General features: G+C 42.9%; 1 protein-coding gene and 1 pseudogene across 1 annotated transcript; one reads left to right on the forward strand and one right to left on the reverse strand.

The window, feature by feature from the left end:
* Positions 1-545: 545 nt before the first annotated feature.
* On the reverse strand, positions 546-965 carry LOC106604558 (RING-box protein 1-like; annotated as a pseudogene).
* Positions 966-1918: 953 nt separating this feature from the next.
* Positions 1919-13664, forward strand: gask1b (golgi associated kinase 1B). The gene is made up of 4 exons (XM_014199223.2): positions 1919-3160; positions 8960-9171; positions 9324-9550; positions 12117-13664. Exons 1-4 carry the CDS (start codon positions 2248-2250, stop codon positions 12322-12324), a joined length of 1560 nt encoding a protein of 519 aa, XP_014054698.1. The 5' UTR covers positions 1919-2247; the 3' UTR covers positions 12325-13664.
* Positions 13665-19465: the final 5801 nt, after the last annotated feature.

Genomic DNA, 19465 nt, shown 5'->3' on the forward strand with positions numbered 1-19465 from the left:
CCAAGTTACAGTCCTGATTTAAATCTGCTTGGAAATCTATGGCAAGACCTGAAAATGGTTGTCTAGCAATGATCAACCACCAATTTGACAGAGCTAAGAATTTTGAAAATAATAAAAATTGGAAAATGTTGCACAATCCAGGTGTGGAAAGCTCTAAAGACTCACAGCTGTAATCTCTGCCAAAGGGGCTTCTACAAAGTATTGACTCAGGGTTGTGAATACTTAGGTAAATTAGATTTCTGTATTTAAATTTCAATAGATTTTCCAAAGTTTCAAAAAACCTGTTTTCACTTTGTCATTATGGGGTATTGTGTGTAGATCAGTGAGAGAAAAAAAGTAATTTAATCAATTTTGAATTCAGGCTGTAACAACAAAATGTGGAATAAGTCAAGGGGTATGCATGCTTTCTGAAGGTACTGTATGTGATCGTATACAAGGTTTGAAATTATTATGTTTAGGTCAAATATTACATCTGTTTGGGCTTCTTGTGGTCATTTTGCAATCTAAAATGTATTTGTAATTATATTCCGGCCCCGACCATCCGTTCAGGAAAAAAAAAGGTGAAAGCAACAGAAAGCATGAAACTTGCAGAAGCCCAGGTAATGGTCCAGAGTCTTGCACCTAGTGTCAATATTTCTGAAACTCCCATTCCCTGTTGTCTAGGGGGCACACCTGCCTGGTCTTCAACCAACGGGAGATACAGTGGAAATGGAATGCATGATTGCAGACTCCCTAGGCTACGGTGCACTCCTCTGACATGGCAGAGGCCTGGTTAGCCTGGCACTCTATGCAGAGATCCATCATGTGATTGCTACAGATGGCACAGTTGTCCACCACAATGTCCCAGGCCCAAAGTGCCACTTCATTCCACTTCTTCACTTCAAAACGTTTCTTGCTTGCTCCACTATTCATGGCGCTTGGGGTATCAACATCCATTACTGCCGCCATTCTACCCATGCTGGCTTTCGTGGGCTACCTGAAACATGAAATATACAGGCTGTCGCCAATTTATTGATGGGCAATTTGCCTAAATGGGTAATGGAACACTTCAACCACTACATTTTTGTTCAACACCGTAGTTTTTTGTTGTTGTTGTGACATCATTACATCCAGCTGTTTCCATCGACACAAGAGTCAAATTTTGAATGAAAACGCACTCTAGCAGGCAATTGTCGCATCTATTTTCCATATGTTGACAAAATAATAACAAAATCACTGGACAAGTGAATGGAAACATAGCTAGTGATAATTTCAATGGACATCAAGCAATATGCATTGTTGATTTTAGGACTGCGGATCTAGGATTGAACTTTTAGATAATAAAGAATACAATTAAATGGACAGGAAGGGGACCTGAGCCTAGATCAGCACTCCTACTCTTTATGAATACAGGGTCTGGCTCCCTCGTGTGCTTAGGGTCAGAAAACTTCAGTCAGAGGTATTTTAACACTTACAAACGCTCGACTACAGGAAATCCTGCTTGGTCACAGAGATTGTTGCTAGTGCTAGTCTACATCATTTAAGTATATCTAATCTGCTCAAACCAACACTTCCTGGCAGGTGTGATGATGCTGACGGACTGTTTCCTGTTTTTACATTCTGCCCTACCTTGCACATCCCAAGGAAACTTTCCTTTTCCCTTCTGTCTTATTGTTCTGCAGCGCTGACATCACAATAGAGAAGGTATTTCTGACCTTCTATATTGTTATCCTAGTACCACTGACCAGGTTCAACAGTTTTTCCACATACTAGACAACAGGCTAGACCAGACAAACAGACACACACACACACACTTTATCACATCGCTGTGTAAAACTACACCAGCAGATGTCGCCTGATGGATGTTACTTTTACACACATTCAAACCACTGACCAATGCAATATGATATGCTGTTAATATAGGTAATATGGATTGTTTGGGCTATTATTGTCATACATGTATGATAGAGGGGGCTATATCCTTCATTTATTCATGTCCTGACATGATTATGTTATCTGTTTTGACAGTTGTCCCTACTAATTCTCTATAGCAACAAAGCCACCCTTCCTCTGTTGCGATGACACATTGACCTAAACAAGGATTACCACAGCCCCTCTCATCGCGTTCTGATTTTGGACATCACTTTTTTTCAGTTGAAAATTACTTTCGGAAGTTATGCGCCGGCAGCGCCGCCGCTGTCTTTATCCTTATTTGAGCTCCGGGCAAAGACAAACAGATAGCCTAACCATGTCGGATCACAAGTTCTAATGGAGACGTTAATACGTCCTGGAGACATCAAAAAGTCTCTCATTCTTTGGTCGTGTTCGTTTTTTCTGAGGATATCTAACTGCGTTCGGAGGTATCCCCCGTCGAAAAGGAATTTGATCATCGTGGGTGCATGTTGTGTGTACCTGTTTTTCGTGGTTTCCCAGGTTGGACATTCGTTGCTGCACCAGGATAGACGGTTGGGCAGACACGGGTACAAGAAGAGTCTGGGACTATACACTCTGAGGTTCGACCTGGGACCAACCGGTGCTAACGACGACTCTGTATTACCCTCAGTGGTTCCAACGCGGTCCAATGTGGTGTACATAACACTAAAGTCAAGGCGCATTAAGCCATCTATTATGAGGGGAACAGTGAGACCGAAACTAAGGAGAAAAGCGAGGAGAACTAAACCCAATGAGGGATTTACGCAAAATAAAATTGGCACATTGAAGAGGGAGGAATGGAGACAAAAGCGCACTAACCGAATCGACATAACTTGGAAACAAATTAACACCATAAATCATGCAACACGAGATGTAAGCTCGAATTTAAAGATGCAAACAGAACCTCACGTCAGTTCTATCCGAATATACAGTGAGAGGGCACCGCCGTGGTTCAGCAAAGAGGACATTAGTGCCATGCGCTTTCTAGCTGACGGTAAAGTTTCGCGTATTCATGAAGTGTCCCAAAAGGAATTTATCCCCCTCTTGCTTTTTGAAAGCACATCATATTTGTCCTTGATCCATTCTGACAAACAAAACGATGTCAAGGACCATAAAGTGTGTATAGGACAATGTGGAGTTATCAAAAGTCCAGTGGACACGAGCGAGGTTTTCGCTTTCCATTTGGATAGGGTCTTGGGACTGAACCGGAGCGTTGCCGCTGTCAGCAGGAAGTTTCCGTTTGTACAAGGTAGGCCCATTGTCCACCGACTAGGGTTGAAAAGCTACCGGAAATGTTCCAAAATTACCGTCACCTTCTGTAATTTTGGTTATTAACAGAATATATGGTAATTTTGGTCATTTATACTTCAATAACAAAAAGTATTAATGTATAATATTAAGGTATTATATATGTCCTTATTGTCCATGGATTTGTTGTAGATAGACCATATGGTTCCAGAGAAAATAGTTTAATTAATGAAAAAAGCATCTAATCAACAATGGCATTATTTTCCGTTTAACTGTGCAACTCTTCCAACTATTGACTGTGTTCACAACTGCCACTCGTTTGAAGTCAGAACATGACGACAAATACATATTGACATAGTAAAATAAATAAAAGTATAAAAGGACATTTCATGCTAAAACCCTCATATTTAACACCAATTGTATTCACTATGTTTATGGTTTATATTTAGGATAATGTTTTACAGATTTGTCATTCTATTTTTTTAAATCATATTTATTTATTTCATATTTTACATGACATGCGATAAGGCTAATGAGAGGGCCAGAGATTATAGACACCTGTAATAATCTGAAGTACTAAAAAGGGCCACTAGATGTCTTGTGATAGATTATTATACATTCTGTCCCTGCAGCAGTGAAGCATCGCTTACCCCTGTTTAAAGATTTTGCAAATGAGCTAAAGGCTCCCCTCATTCAGCCATGCCAGTGCTACCATGTAGACGGTATGGAGAAAGTGAGGCTCGAATGCACACTGCCGATGAATGGAAAGCTAGCAAGTTATTTATCTCCAGAGCCTAATAAGGGGGCTAATCCGAGCCTGGAGCTTTTGAATAAACTGCCGGTTTTTCGGTGGATCAGCAGAACAAAGTGTACCAGGCTGAGGGTGTGGTGGCTCAGTTGTTGAATGTGGTCATAATACTGCAGATGTATCATATTGATTTGCTGCAGGAGCTAAATAATACCGTGGAGGTGGGGATGCCGGTTTAAGAGCTTCTCTACGAAATCTGCATTGCGGCTAATTTTGTGCTGCGTCTGTCCTGGCTGTATGGAAAAGTATGGGGGCACTGGTGGTGTCTCAGCGCCACCTCTGCTTGATGTTGTCCCAGATTCCTGAGAGGGACAGGTGGATGTACTTGGAGGAGCCAGTTTCGCCAACAAGGTTGTTTGGCTCAGCTATGGAGTCTTTCTAGGCCCGTTTCGAGAAGGAACAAAACAGGACTTCACATCTACGGGTCCCTTTCCCACGAAAATACTTTGTCGGGGGTGGTTCGGCAGTTTCCGAGGCATGAAGGAAAGGGTCCAGGCCAGAGGCTGATTGCCCCAGGCCAGGGGTGGCTTCAAGGTCAGTTTCTGACCGTCTTGGTTCTTCTGGGCAGTGGTGGATGTCTTGGCACAGTCACCACATTGGGTTTAAGGATAGCGGGATGAAAGCAGACTATTCTGTGGCGCAGGGGAAGAAGCAGCCCTCGCTGGAGGAGGGGGCATGTTCTCGGGGCCCTCCTACCCAAGCGTTTACTGTAGCAACACTGCTCCCAATGGGGGCAAGTTACTGTTTGCCGAAATCCCCGATCCCGGTGTGGGGCAGGTATTAGAACAGCGGTACCACATTGCTTCTACACAAGGTTTCTCTGTGTTCAGGGGTATAGAGACTGGTATTGTCCAAGTGTGGGCATAATAAACACAGTTCCTTCCCCACATTCAGACTCACGGTTGTCAAGGGAGGTGGATATGGAAACAAGCGTGACAGAAAAACCAAATTATCCCAGTCCTTAGGGTGGCGCTCTGCCCCTTCAGAAGATAATGTGGGGAGACTGTCAGCATGCTCCGTCCAGTGGCAGGTATGTGCAGTTTCACCATGGGTGATGAGGACTGTGATGAGGGCGTACGGTCTGCAATTTGTTGTGCGTCCTCCTCCTTTTGGTGGCGTCATTACGTCAATGGTCCTCGAGGTGCTAGCGCTTGTCTTGAGAGAGGAGATTTACTCTTTCCTTCAAAAGCAGGCTATTCGGGTGGTCCCCGTGTCAGAAGTACACGGGGGCCACCCGTGTACTAGTGTACTAGTACTTCTTAGTTCCCAAGAGGGATGGAACGTTGCATCCCATCCTGGACTTGCATGTTTTAAACAAGCACCTCAAGGTTTGCAAGTTCAAAATGCTCAGACTTCGCCGGCTATTGCAGTCGGTGCGTCCCAGCGATTGGTTCAGGTCCATGGATCTGAAGGAATGCGTATTTTCATGTGGCTATACATCCTCCCCACAGAAAGTTTTGAAGGTTTCATTTAGATGGTGTGGCCTATGAGTTTCTGGTGCTGCCTTTCGGGCTCTCCCTATTACCCGCACCTTTTCTATGGTGGTGGAAGCGGCTTTGACACTTGTGCGGTGCAGGGAATCAGAGTATTGGCCTATCTGGACAATTGGCTGGTTATATCGGATTCGAGGGAACAGGTGGAGCTCCACAATTCCACGCTGGTTTCCCATATTCAGTCTCTGGAGTTCATAGTGGATCACAAGAAAAGTTGTTTTGCTCAAGCTCCCCTGCGCATTCAGTTTCTGGGTCTAGTTCTGGACTCGGCTCTGAATCATGTGTTTTTGTCCCAACAGAGGAGGGTCGCATTCAGAGTCTGTCTGGCATGGTTTCAGTTGGAGCACTCGGTGCCTTTTTGTTTGTGCCTGCGGTTATTTGGTTTTCTATAGCTACACCGAAAGAGGGATTTGGTCAACAGTGCAAAGTGCAATGCATATCAATTACCTAGAGCTACTGACTGTCGCTGGGCTGCGGCGTTTCCTTACGATGTTGGAGGGCCAGCATGTGTTGGTAAGGTCCGAAAACAGAACAGCGGTAGCGTACATCAACAGGCAGGGGCATATGCGGTCTCGCTCATTCCTAAACCTGGCCCTCTATCTGCTCGAATGGAGCAGTGCGCATTTCCTGTCACTCAGGGTGACATACTGTATCTTCCCAGATCTCTCAATGTGGGTGCGGATCTAATTTATGGAGGTGGGTGGGCGGGGTGGGGGGGGGGGGTGGTCCTCCTATCTCTGCGGAGTGGAGCCTGCACCCCTCGGTGGTTGCCCATATATATGGGACCGGTTCAGCAGGGCTGATGTAGGTCTTTACGAATCGTGAGAAAACATGCATTGTCATCTTTTCTTCTTAATGGGGGATCTGGGCACTCCGTTGGGAACGAATGCTTTGATGTATCAGTGGCCTCAGACCATGCTCTATGCGTTTCCTCCGATGGACCTGATTCAGGCCACCTTGGAGTGGCTCCACGTTGGCCCAGACAACTCTGGTTTCTGGATGTCATCAGCCTGTTGGGCGGGAATCTGTGGAGGATTCTGTGTCGTTGGGATCTATTGTCCTAGGCGCACAGGAGAGTTTGGCACCCATGACTAAAGATATAGGATCTATGGGTTTGTTCCCGAAAGGTTGAATTTGATGGCTAGCGATTAGAGGGCGCATGCGCCAATGATACAGTCGGCACATGCTCCCTCTACGAAAGGGTTGTGTATGTATAAGGGGTGCTTGTCTGAGGGTTGGTGTCAGGTTAAAGGAATTTCTCCTTTTCAGAGCTCTTTGATGGAATTAACTTATCATCACTCTTTGATTATTTGAATCCGTTGTGTAGTGCTAGGGCAAAAACAAAAGCGTGCACCCCTTGGGGTCCCCAGGACCGATTTTGGGAAAGGCTGGTCTAAGCCTATGGCACTGACCTGGGACCAAGCTTTGTGTGAGCCTCCTATTGAACCATTGGAGTCTGTGGACCTGAAGGTCCTTTCCTACAAGACTGCTCTGCTCATGTCCTTGGCCAAGCACGTTGGAGATCACCACACGCTGTCAGCTAGGGGCTAGGGCGCTTTCTAAGCAGCACCTTTCTCATTGGATTGTAGAGGCCATCTCCCTGGCATATCACAGCAAAGGACAAGGGTTGCCTAGAGGTGTGTGTTCACTCCAGTAGGGGTGTGGCGGCTTCTTGGGCATTGTTCAGGGGCATGACATTTGGTGACATCTGTGCTGCAGCGAGTTGGGGGTTCCTCACAATCCTTTGTGAGGTTTTATTGCTTGGATGTAACTGCTCCCAGTGTGCCTCATAGTGTTATGGCTGGGTCCTGTAGTGGGTGTTAGGCAGCACACATGTTGCGCATCTTTCCGGCTTGCCACAGTTCCCAGGGGGTTTGAGCCTTGGGCTGCCTTGGGTGTGGCAGCGCGTAAAGTGTGCATTATCAGGGTTACCACAGTTTCTTGTGGATTTGAGCCTTGACATCGTGCAGTTTCCAGGTTCCTGCAGGTTCCTGCCGTGGTTCATCGACTCTATGCAGCATGCATGTGCCAAGTCACAATAGGTGTTCTGTTGTTTTGGACTTGCGGTTCCTTGTCTGAGTTCTGACATTTCAGGCTCGCAAGGTAAGTATTGTTCTTGGAACAGTGGGGTCTATGGATATGGGCTGCAGTGGCAGCGTGTCAGTGTGCATAGCCAAGTTGCAGCAGGTTATGGTTCCCTATATAGGGCTCTGACAGTTCAGGCCTCATGAGGCTCTGACAGTTCAGGCTTCTCGGGTAAGTATTAAGGAAAAAGGTGGCTTCTGTAACCCATTTTTGGAGCTGGTGGAACCTGTGTGCTTGGGTAACCGTGGGCCTCCTAGTTTGGTACCCTCTGACCCGGGTTGGGGTGTGATTGTATGTCCCCATAGTATGTTATACCGAGTGACCGATTCAAAGGTAACGTACAGTAATGAAAATAACTACTGTTCCCTGAAGGAGGGAACCAGGTATAATATATTTTGGCCTCGCGCCATCAGGGCTCGTTGAAGAGCAGTACTGAATTGAGGAAATTCAGGCGGCCCCAGGAAGGGGAAGCTTGTGAGGGCGGGCTCACCATCCATTGGCCCTTTGGACGTGATTTCAGTTTTCAGGTGAATATGATTGGTGATTGACTTCCCATATTATGTTATACCTCATTCCCTCCTTCATGGAACAGTAGTTTTATTCATCACTGTACGTTTTATTTGTCACATGCACCAGTACAGTGAAATGCTTAACTTGCAAGCCCTTCCCAACAGTGCAGTATTCAATATTAAAATAGTATCATTTTATTTGTATTTAATTTTACGACTAGACAAATTTACACGTCAATGTTAAGGTGACATTTTAATAGCATGTAGGCTACGTCACGTCTATCTCTTCCCAAATCAGCATTCCAGGAATGTTGTAGCCAATGTAATATTATAAGGCCAAGCATATTTGTGAGCAGAAGTATCAGCCCTGGAGCTATGACGCCTGTGAGTGCTAGCTCCTTTAGCCAGCAGAGCCTGCAGCCGTCTGAGTCCTCATAAGTCTGTGGGAGAGATTGAGAAACAGAGGTGCAAATGCATAACGCCATGATATCAAGCCTCAAAGCGTAGGATCTTTAATCATAGCTTTGCACTGGCTATGTTTGGGCGTCAGTTGACGTTCTTTGTACGGCTGCCCTTGACCCGAATTATATCTGTAGCCCTCATACTTATATTTGTTTCCCTGTTGCGTTTTTTTGGTGTCTGGTCCTCCTCAACAGGAATACACTCATGAGCCTTTGTCTTCCTCCTCCTCAGTGTTGTATGCTAATGCTAGTGTAGCAGTCGTGAATCAGTGAACTATGCATGTGTGATGACTAACCTTTCCTGGGACGTGAAGATGCTCTTTAGCTTAATGGACTGAGTCTAGAGTTAGCTCAAAGAGCCAACACAGACTTTGCACATACGGCCCATGTTCGAAGCCCGGGCGGTCACACTAACATTACCTCTGGATCCCCCTCATCCCACAGATGGCCAGCCCTGCCCCGTGGTGCTGTGGGATGGTTTTCTCTCTCCAGGGGACAATGCAGAGTCCACTGTGAGGATGACATGGGGGGAGTACCAGAGCTCCCTCAAACAGAGGTGCTGGAACAGGAACGTCACGCCCAAGCCTAACTCTGGCTGCTCCAGCATTCACCATTATGAGTGGAGCAAACTAGCCCTGTTTGATTTCCTGTTGCAGGTACTGTACGATCACACGTGTTTGGTCTTTAAAATGAACTACAGTGTTAAATGTCTTCAGAAGGAAACTAGGACGCTGTTGGGTTGAGAGAATTGGCAATGGCATCACTCTTTTGAGGTAATAGCTTAAGTGAATAATGTTTGTCTCTTCAGATATACAGCCGATTGGACCGGAACTGCTGTGGGTTCAGGCCTCGTCAAGAGGACGTGTGTGTGGAGCAGGGCCACCACCTGGAATGTGGGGACATGGACAGTTTGACGCTGGCCAACATCATCCACAGGGGTCACGACCCCAGGCACTTGGTCTTCACTGAAAACAAGGGCTTTTTCGACCGCGACGAGGACAACTTGGACTACAGACTACTGCAGGGAATCAAGGAGTGAGTCCACGTCGAAATACAGTACCAGTCAAAAGTTTGGATACACCTACTCATTCAAGGGTTTTTCTTTATTTTTACTATTTTCAACATTGTAGAATAATAATGAAGACATCAAAACTATGAAATAACACATGGAATCATGTAGTAACCCCAAAAAAGTGTTAAACAAGTCAAAATATTTAGATTCTTCAAAGTAGCCACCATTGCCTTGATGACAGCTTTGCACACTCCTGCCATTCTCTCAACCAGCTTTAGCTGGAATGCTTTTCCAACAGTCTTGAAGGAGTTCCCACATATGCTGAGCACTTGTTGGTTGCATTTCCTTCACTCTGTGGTCCAACTCATCCCAAACCATCTGAATTGGGTTGAGGTTGGGTGATTGTGGAGGCCAGGACATCTGTTGCAGCACTCCATCACTCTCCTTCTTGGTCAAATAGCCCTTACACAGCCTAACGGTGTGTCGGGACATTGTCCTTTTGAAAAACAAATGATAGTCTCACTAAGCGCAAACCAGATGGGATGGCATATCGCTGCAGAATGCTGTGGTAGCCATGCTGGTTAAGTGTGCCTAGAATTCTAAATAAATCACTTACAGTGTCACCAGAAAAGCACCATCATACCACCTCCTCCATGTTTCACAGTGGGAACTACATATGCAGAGATCATCCGTTCACCTACACAGCAGTTTGAACCAAAAATCACAAATTTGGACTCATCAGACCAAAGGACAGATTTCCAATAATGTCCATTGCTCGTGTTTCTTGGCCTAAGCAAGTCTCTTCTTATTATTGGTGTCCTTTTAGTAGTGATTTCTTTGCAGCAGTTCTCCCGAGTGGCGCAGTGGTCTCAGGCACTGCATCAGAGGCATCATCACAGTCCCTGGTTCAAATCCAGACTGTGTCACATCCGGCCATGATTGGGAGTCCCATAGGGCGGCGCACAATTGGCCCAGCGTCGTCTGGGTTTGGCTGGGGTAGGCCGTCAGTGTAAATAAAAATTAGTTCTTAACTGACTTGCCTAGTTAAATAAGGTTCATGCAGTCTCTACTGAACAGTTTATGTTGAGATGTGTCTGTTACTTGAATTCTGTGAAGTATATATTAGGGCTGCAATTTCTGAGGCTGGTAACTCTAATGAACGTATCCTCTGCAGCAGAGGTAACACTGGGTCTTCCTTTCCTGTGGCGGTCCTCATGAGAGCCAGTTTCATCATAGCGCTTGATGGTTTTTGTGACTGCACTTGAAGAAATGTTCAAAGTTCTTGACATTTTCTGGATTGACTGACCTTCATGTCTTAAAGTAATGATGGACTGTTGTTTCTCTTGCTTATTTGAGCTGTTCTTGACATAATATGGACTTGGTCTTTTACCAAATAGGGCTATCTTCTGTATACCATCCCTACCTTGTCACAACACAACTGATTGGCTCAAAAGCATTAAGAAGGAAAGAAATTCCACAAATGTTATTTTAACACGGCACACCTGTTAATTGAAATGCATTCCAGGTGACTACCTCATGAAGCTGGTTGAGAGAATGCCAAGAGTGTGCAAAGCTGTCATCAAGGCAAAGGGTGGCTATTTGAAGAATCTGAAATGTAAAATGTATTTTGATTTGTTTAACACTTTTTTGGTTACTACATGATTCCATATGTGTTCTTTCATAGTTTTGATGTCCTCGCTATTATTCTACAATGTAGAAAATAGTAAAAATAAAGAAAAACCCTTGAATGAGTTGGTGTGTTCAAACTTTTGACTGGTACTGTATATAGACAGCATAGTGAATTGATAATTAGTCGGATAATACAGTGATTCTTCTGAATATTACTATGGTCTTTGCAATATGACTGTATTATCTTACAGCAATATTACTGTACAGTGTGCAGAATTTTTTTATTCTCAACTTTCAATCAGCAACTGTCTACAATGTACCCCTGCATACAATTTGTGGTTGATTCAGCTCTTAGTCTAGAGATTCCTCCCTGTTGACTTCACACTGTGGGAAAATACTGCATTCTAACACGTAATCACCAAGTGCATGCCTTTGTTAGGAAGTATATTATACCCACCCATAGGCATGGTGACACACCCAGGGACATTCCCTGTGTTTCATCTTCATTTTGTGATGAATAAATCAGTGGAACAAACCACTGGGAGGATCTAGTGGGGGGGACTTTGTTCTGGCACTGACAGTTGTCACCTCTCCTCTTACATAGCTTGTAGTGATCTTCTTCAAAGCAGAGGCTTTCAACTGGATTTCACATTAGTTAAAGATTAGAAGGCTCCGGCCTGGATAATGTACTGTAGGCATGGGCAGAATTAGATTATATTACCTTGAATTACATTATGCCATTGTAGAATTGATGAATTTTGGGAGTACATCTTTTTTAATTAAGGAATACATTATTTCTTGCATTTGCATATAAATGTACAGTATATGCATATGGATCAAACAGTTGTGGTCATAGTTTGTTAAACAGTTACTGACTATCCAAATAAAGTGCTACCATCTAACCAAATAGTGTTGCCAACTATCCAAGTAAATGAAATGACCAACCTCTTCTCCACCCAGGCTCCCAGAACAGGCAGTGGCCGTGTTGATGAGCCAGAGGCTGAGGGAGAAGCTACTCCAGTCGTTGTTCCTGGATCAGCTGTACTGGGAGAGCCAGGGAGGACGGCAGGGCATCGAGAAGCTCATCGACGTCATCGAGAGACGGGCCCAGGTTCTCCTAACATACATCAATGCCCACGGCATCAAAGTGGTGCCCATGAATGTATGACGTCACAGGATTTGGAAAAGGAGAGAAAATGGAGAGTAGATATAGACATGGAATTTGATCTTCCACAAAGACCAAGCCATTTGTAATTTTTTAAGTTCACTTTCCGAAAGCCATAAAAACAACTTCCATTCCTCGAATCAAAATATTGCCAGTGAAAGAACTACTAGGGTCTCGAGGGCTTTCACTCCAACAGGACGTACTGTATTTGCTGATTTGGTATCAAGCCAGAATCTCACAGCTCTGAATTGTCAAGCTGAAACATTACTCTTGGTATTCATTATACAAAGTGGCTACAGTTCTGTATTCAATAACCCAACAGTCTTACTGTAGTCGTCTGCTTTGTTATTATAATATTTAACGTTACTCATCTACAGTATAACTAATACAGTAAACAATAATTTTTAGCATTTCTTTGGGCCTTATTCATGTACCATAGCGCTCCTCCGACTTCACCTTACAGTAGCCTACAACTCTTTGATGGTTTAACATCTGTCTAACTTGCCATAAGAAAAGGACATTAGTTTGAAATTATTTTGATATTATACAAAGTGTTTCATTTGTACCGCTTAAGATGTTAGTCCTCCAACATTACCAATTTCATTGTTTATATTTATTTTAATATTATTTCAAATGTTGATAAAAAAATAAATGTAAATGAAAATAAATGTACTTTTACTTGAAATACATCAGACTTTGACCCAGAAACAAATTAGCATAACATATACAGTAGGCTGCCCCCTCTCTGGTCTTTCAACCATTACATCATCAGCCTTAAAAGTGTCAGACAAATCAAGGACAGAAATAGTTGGTGCCTATGAAACATGAGCCAAAGCACTGTGTCTGTTTTGCAAGGCTGGTATAAACAGGGTCTTGCGATTGAGCCTATATAGACTTTGAAGCTTTGTGGGGTCATTTTCCGTGTCAGTGCCGGGAGTAAGAGCGGTTGTTGTTTTAACTCCTTTGAACCCTCATTAACACAGCCCTCATCAACACAGCCCTCATTAACACAGCCCTCATTAACACAGCCCTCATTAACACAGCCCTCATTAACACAGCCCTCAGTGTGTGTTTTTCATGGAGGGCCCCACTCTTTTCCAGTTAGTTTCAATGAGTCTAAGCCAGTTCTTCTTCCAGGCTCACACGCATACATATCTATACCTCCATTGACAGTTTTCCCCTGCCTCTTTCTGCATATGGGCGGCAGGTAAGAACAGTGGTTAGAGCAGCAAGTAGGCCAGCAGGTAGCCAGTGGTTAGAGCGTTGGGCTAGTAACCGAAAGGTTGCTAGATCGAATCCCCGAGCTGACAAGGAATAATCTGTCCGTCTGCCCCTGAACAAAGCAGTTAACACACTGTTCCTAGGCCGTCATTGTAAATAAGAATTTGTTCTTAACTCACTTGCCTAGTTAAATAATTTTTAAAAAAATTGAACATTTTGGGGATCTTTTATTTCTGCTCATGAAACATGGGACCAACAATTTACATGTTGCGTTTATATTTTTGTTCAGTATAGTTTTTATAGGCCAAAACATTCGGACGCTACAGACATTTTCGTGAGAAGACCGATTTTCGGGATGTCTCATGGTCAGACAAACATCGCTGTAGCTCGGCCACCAAGGATTGAGACACAGCCCATGCAAAAATATCTTTAGCTTTATCTGACAGATTTTGATGGGGATATTTTTATGTTACTTATATACACTACCGTTCAAAAGTTTGGGGTCACTTGGAAATGTCCTTGTTTTTGAAAGAAAAGCAAATGTTTTGTCCATTAAAATAACATCAAATTGATCAGAAAATCAGTGTAGACATTGTTAATGTTGTAAATTACTATTGTAGCTGGAAATGGCAGGTTTTTTGGGGGGAATATCTATATAGACGTACAGAAGCCCATTATCAGCAACCATCACTCGTGTGTTCCAATGGCACATAGTGTTAGTTAATCCAAATTGATCATTTTAAAAGGCTAATTGATCATTAGAAAACCCTTTTGCAATTATGTTAGTACAGCTGAAAACTGTTCTGATTAAAGAAACAATTAAACTGGCCTTCATTAGACTAGTTGAGTATCTGGAGCATCAGCATTTATGGGTTCGATTACAGCCTCAAAATGGCCAGAAACAAATAACTTTCTTCTGAAACTCGTCAGTCTATTCTTGTTCTGAGAAATGAAGGCTATTCCATGCGAGAAATTGGCAAGAAATTGAAGATCTCGTACAACGCTGTGTACTACTCCCTTCACAGAACAGTGCAAACTGTCTCTAACCAGAATAGAAAGAGGAGTGGGAGGCCCCGGTGCACAGCTGAGCAAGAGGACAAGTACATTAGTGTCTAGAAGGCCAGAATCCCAGAGGTGCCTCTTCATTGTTGACGTTGAGACTGTGTTTTGCAGATATTATTTAATGAAGCTGCCAGTTGAGGACTTGTGAGGCATCTGTTTCGCAAACTAGACACTCTAATGTACTTGTCCCCTTGCTCAGTTGTGCACCGGGCCTCCCACTCTTTCTATTCTGGTTAGAGCCAAACAGGATGCATCTTTTGGAATATTTGTATTCTGTACAGGCTGCCTTCTTTTCACTCTGTCATTTAGATTAGTATTGTGGAGTAACTGCAATGTTGTTGATCCACCCTCAGTTTTCTCCTATCACAGCCATTAACTGTTTTAAGTCACCATTGGCCTCATGGTGAAACCCTGAGTGGTTTCCTTCCTCTCCAGCAACTGAGTTAGGAAGTATGCCTGTATCTTTGTACTGACTGTGTGTATTGAAACACCATCCAAGTTAAATGTTTTAAATGTTTTCTATTTATTTAACCAGGATAAAAAACATTGGGAACAATACAGAAAATAAAATAATACACAATTTAAAACACCAAATTAAATAAATAGCAAATATAATATACACAATAAACAATCAAACAAAACAAACACTTATCAATCTAAAAATCCCTAGCCTTTCTCCTAAACTGACCCAGAAACAACAACACATCCAAATGAACTGTTACTTGGAGATTATTCCACATGATAGGGGCCTGTTAGAAAAAAGCAGATTTACCCAACTCTGTGGATACACGTGGAATCTCCAGCATTAACCAACCCTGTGATCTAGTGTTGTAATCCGAATTTCTACATTTCAACAATGATAAGTAAATTGGTAGTTTATTGACTAAGCCTTCATAAAAAAAAACAGAATAATGAAGTGACTTATGTGTTTTTAGAGAGGTCCAACCAACTTTATGATAAAGGATGTAGTGGTGAGTGTCAAAACTGTCATTTGTTATAAAATGAAGTGCGCTATGATAAATTGTGTCCAAGGGCTTGAAAAGACTGGTATCTGCATTCATGTATATAATATCGCCATAATCTATAACAGGAATGAATGTAGACTGAATGATCTGTTTTCTACTATTTAATGAAAGGCAAGCCCTATTCCTACAGAAGAAGCTTAATTTTGTTCTTCATTTCTTAACTAACTCGTCAACATGCTTTTTAAAAGATAGCATTTCATTAATCCAGATGCCCAGATATTTATAGGCAGGGACACGATCAATGGGGGAACAATCTAAAGTACTCATGCACAAATCATCAGTTACATTATTACATGATTTGGAAAATAACATGTACATGTATTAGGTTTTACCAGCATTTAGTACCAACTTCAGGTCAACAAGGCTTTCTATAAGGTAGTAAAATCAGATTGAAGAGTCAGCAGAGCCTGAGCTGCCGTAGGGGCAGTAGCGTATACAACAGTGTCATCTGCGTACAGATGAAAGTTACAGTTTTGTACAGATAGACCAATGCTGTTAATATAAATAGTGAAAAGAACTGGACCAAGAATCGAACCCTGTGGGACACCTTTTGTTATGTCTAGAAATCCTGTTTTAACGCCGTCAGTAAGTACACACTGTGGTCTGTCGTTTAAATAACTAGCATATCAGCTACAAGCAGCCCGATCTAAACCAAGTGTGGAGCATTTCTGAATAAGTAAGATGTGATCCACGGTGTCGAAAGCCTTGGACAGGTCAATGAAGAGGGCAATGTCAGAAACAGTTTGATGTGTGAGGATGGTTGGGATAACATGGGTAGAGTGCGCGTTATATCCCAGTCAGTTTCTCAGAGCAGCCTTAAAATAAGCCCCGGGATAGTTTGGATGAATTCCATTCCTTTGCTATCAATAAAGACAACACTGACAGAGTTACAGTAACTCTTTAGCCAGATCTGAAGTGATAGCAACCAACTGAATCTGCCGTATCCATGTCTCATCGTGGGTATGGGACCCGCTATAATGGGACGCTTGTTTAGGTATTGCAGTTTTGCAATTCGTTCCGGTGTTCGTACACCCTGAGGAAGACAGCAGGGACAGTGGCTGAAAACAATTTGAGAGTTTGTCACGACTCTACCAGAAAAAAATGGAAACCTGGGGTGCAGGTCTCTTCCTCCTCCTGGATCCTATTACACTCCATTCACGCCCGTCAGGGGTAGAGTTGATAGCATCCGACTTTTGGCTAGGTTCAGAAGCTCGTAAGGTGGGGAAATGCTAAAGATCCATAAAAGTTCCATTACAGTCGTGTCTTTGAAGAGAGGCATCAACAAATGCGGTTAAACGTGAGGCGTCCTTATTCAAACATAGACGCTCATCTAGATGTTGAATTTCCTTAAGTAAAGTAATGATCCTCTTCTTGGCAGCATTTAGTTTGTGGTATTTGACACAGGTGAAGTTTTCAGAAACATCCTTAAATCAAATAAAATGTTACATGTCACATGCACCGAATACAACAGGTGTAGACCTTACAGTGAAATGCTTACTTACAAGCCCTTAACCAACAATGCAGTTTAAAAAAATACCTACAAAAAATAAGAATAAGAAATAAAAGTAATAAAAAGAGCAGCAGTAAAATAACAATAGCGAGGCTATATACATGCGGTACCGGTGCAGAGTCAATGTGCGGGGGCACAGGTTAGTCGAGGTAATTGAGGTAATATGTACATGTAGGTAGAGTTAAAGTGACTATGCATAGATAATAACAGAGAGTAGCAGCAGCGTAAAAGAGGGGGGCAATGCAAATAGTCTGGTTAGCCATTTGATTAGGTGTTCAGGAGTCTTATGGCTTGGGGGTAGAAGCTGTTTAGAAGCCTCTTGGACCTAGACTTGGCGCTCCAGTACCGCGTGCTGTGTGGAGCAGAGAGAATAGTCTATAACTAGGGTGGCTGGAGTATTTGACTGTGATTTAATGGCCTTATGGTCGGCAATAGAGTCAAAGGAGTTTTCACTGCTTTCTGTAGAAGCAAGAGAACACCCTTTCCTCAATTCAGCCATTTGCTTGCTAGCCAAATAGGCTACTAATTAATAACTTCACCATGCTCAAAGGGATATTCAATGTCTGCTTTTTTTCATTTTTACTCATCTACCAGTAGGTGCCCTTCTTTGCGAGACATTGGAAAACCTCCCTGGTCTTTGTGGTTGAAATTCACAGCTCAACTGAGGGACCTTAAAAAATAATTGTATGTGTGGGGTACAGAGATGAGGTAGTCATTCAAAAATCAAGATAAACACTATTATTGCACACAGAGTGAGTCCATGCTACTTATTATGTGACTTGTGAAGCACATTTCTACTCCTGACGTTATTTAGGCTTGCCATAACAAAGTTTGCGTTTTTAATGAATTAGTAAAAACTTTGAAATACATAATTCCACATTGATTTTCTGGGTGTTGTGTAGGCCAGTGACACAAAATCTACATGAAATGCATTTTAAATTCAGGCTGTAACACAACAACATTTGTGAAAAGTAATAGGGTGTGAGTATTTCCTGAAGGTCCACTTTTTCATACTAAAATAACGCAGAAACACATACATACAGACATAGATAGATACATAGATAGACAGATAGGCCCATGCTCACATGCACAGGCTGTGTCGAGTCAATAGAGGGAGGAGGAAATACCTGCTTGTTTAATCATGCCCCTTCATGTGAGTAACTCTAATGGCCTACAGCTAGCGGTCTAAGGCACTGCATCTCAGTGCAAGTGGCGTCACTACAGTCCCTGGTTCGAATCCAGACTGGTAACAGGATTAATAATAAACAATATAGCAGTTGGCCCCATTGCTGACTTTTCTTTCTTGCCTCTCTATATCCCCATTGCCTCAAGTTCACACTCAAATGTGCTGAATTTGCATGACTGTTATGGGTCCAATTGGGTTGCCAATTATTTCTCTCTCTCTCTCTGTGTGTGTGTGTGTGTGTGTGTGTGTGTGTGTGTGTGTGTGTGTGTGTGTGTGTGTGTGTGTGTGTGTGTGTGTGTGTGTGTGAGAACAGTATTTGGGAGAGCACAGTTCATGTGAGTTCCAGACAGCTGGGCTCACCCAGCACAGACTTTACATCCAAACAGAGAGGTTCTTTCTTCTCTCTATATTCAGCCCAGTACTGATAATCACTGCATTAAACCATGATGTCAATTTTCTCCATTCACAGCTCTCTCAACTCAGCCAATGACCCTCACTGAACCCACAGGGGGAAAAAACACAATTTTGTGTTTCAGTGTAAGCCCGATGGATAGTTTTGTTCTATACTTTAATAGTTTGGGATTGTTTTTCAAAACCAGCATCGTCCTTAGCTAAATGTTGTTAAGTTATCATAATTGTGCAGAATATGAACCTGCAATGTATGCTTGTGTGGAGTATAATTATCCTCATGATTATGTTAAATTGAACCATGGTGTTGTGTGTATTCAGCTTATTTTTGTATTGGGATATACCATGGGAAACAGCATCTTATGAATGCCAAAGGTGTAACTTCCAAAGTTAGTGACACTGCATTTGTTTCAGAAGTTAAATGACTATACCATAAAAGACAAAATATGCACTAATTGTCCCATCCCTGTGGTTAGGAACACTAGCTGCCTACTCAGACAGTGACCTAGTTAATTCTTCAACCATGTAGAATCATAGTGCTAGCTGGAATTTTGCACCGCCTTGACTTTCCTTCCAACGCCAAAACGGTTTTGAGTGCCTTGACAACATCACACCTGGGTGGCAGACAGACAGCACATGAAAAGTGGGGCGACCTCAACGGAGAGATGGAGAGATAAAAGGCCAACATAGATGGGACTCTCGTTCTTCTTCAAAATACAGAAAGGTAGACAC

Source organism: Salmo salar, chromosome ssa05 (assembly GCF_905237065.1).
Source record: "Salmo salar chromosome ssa05, Ssal_v3.1, whole genome shotgun sequence".
NCBI lineage: Eukaryota > Metazoa > Chordata > Actinopteri > Salmoniformes > Salmonidae > Salmo > Salmo salar.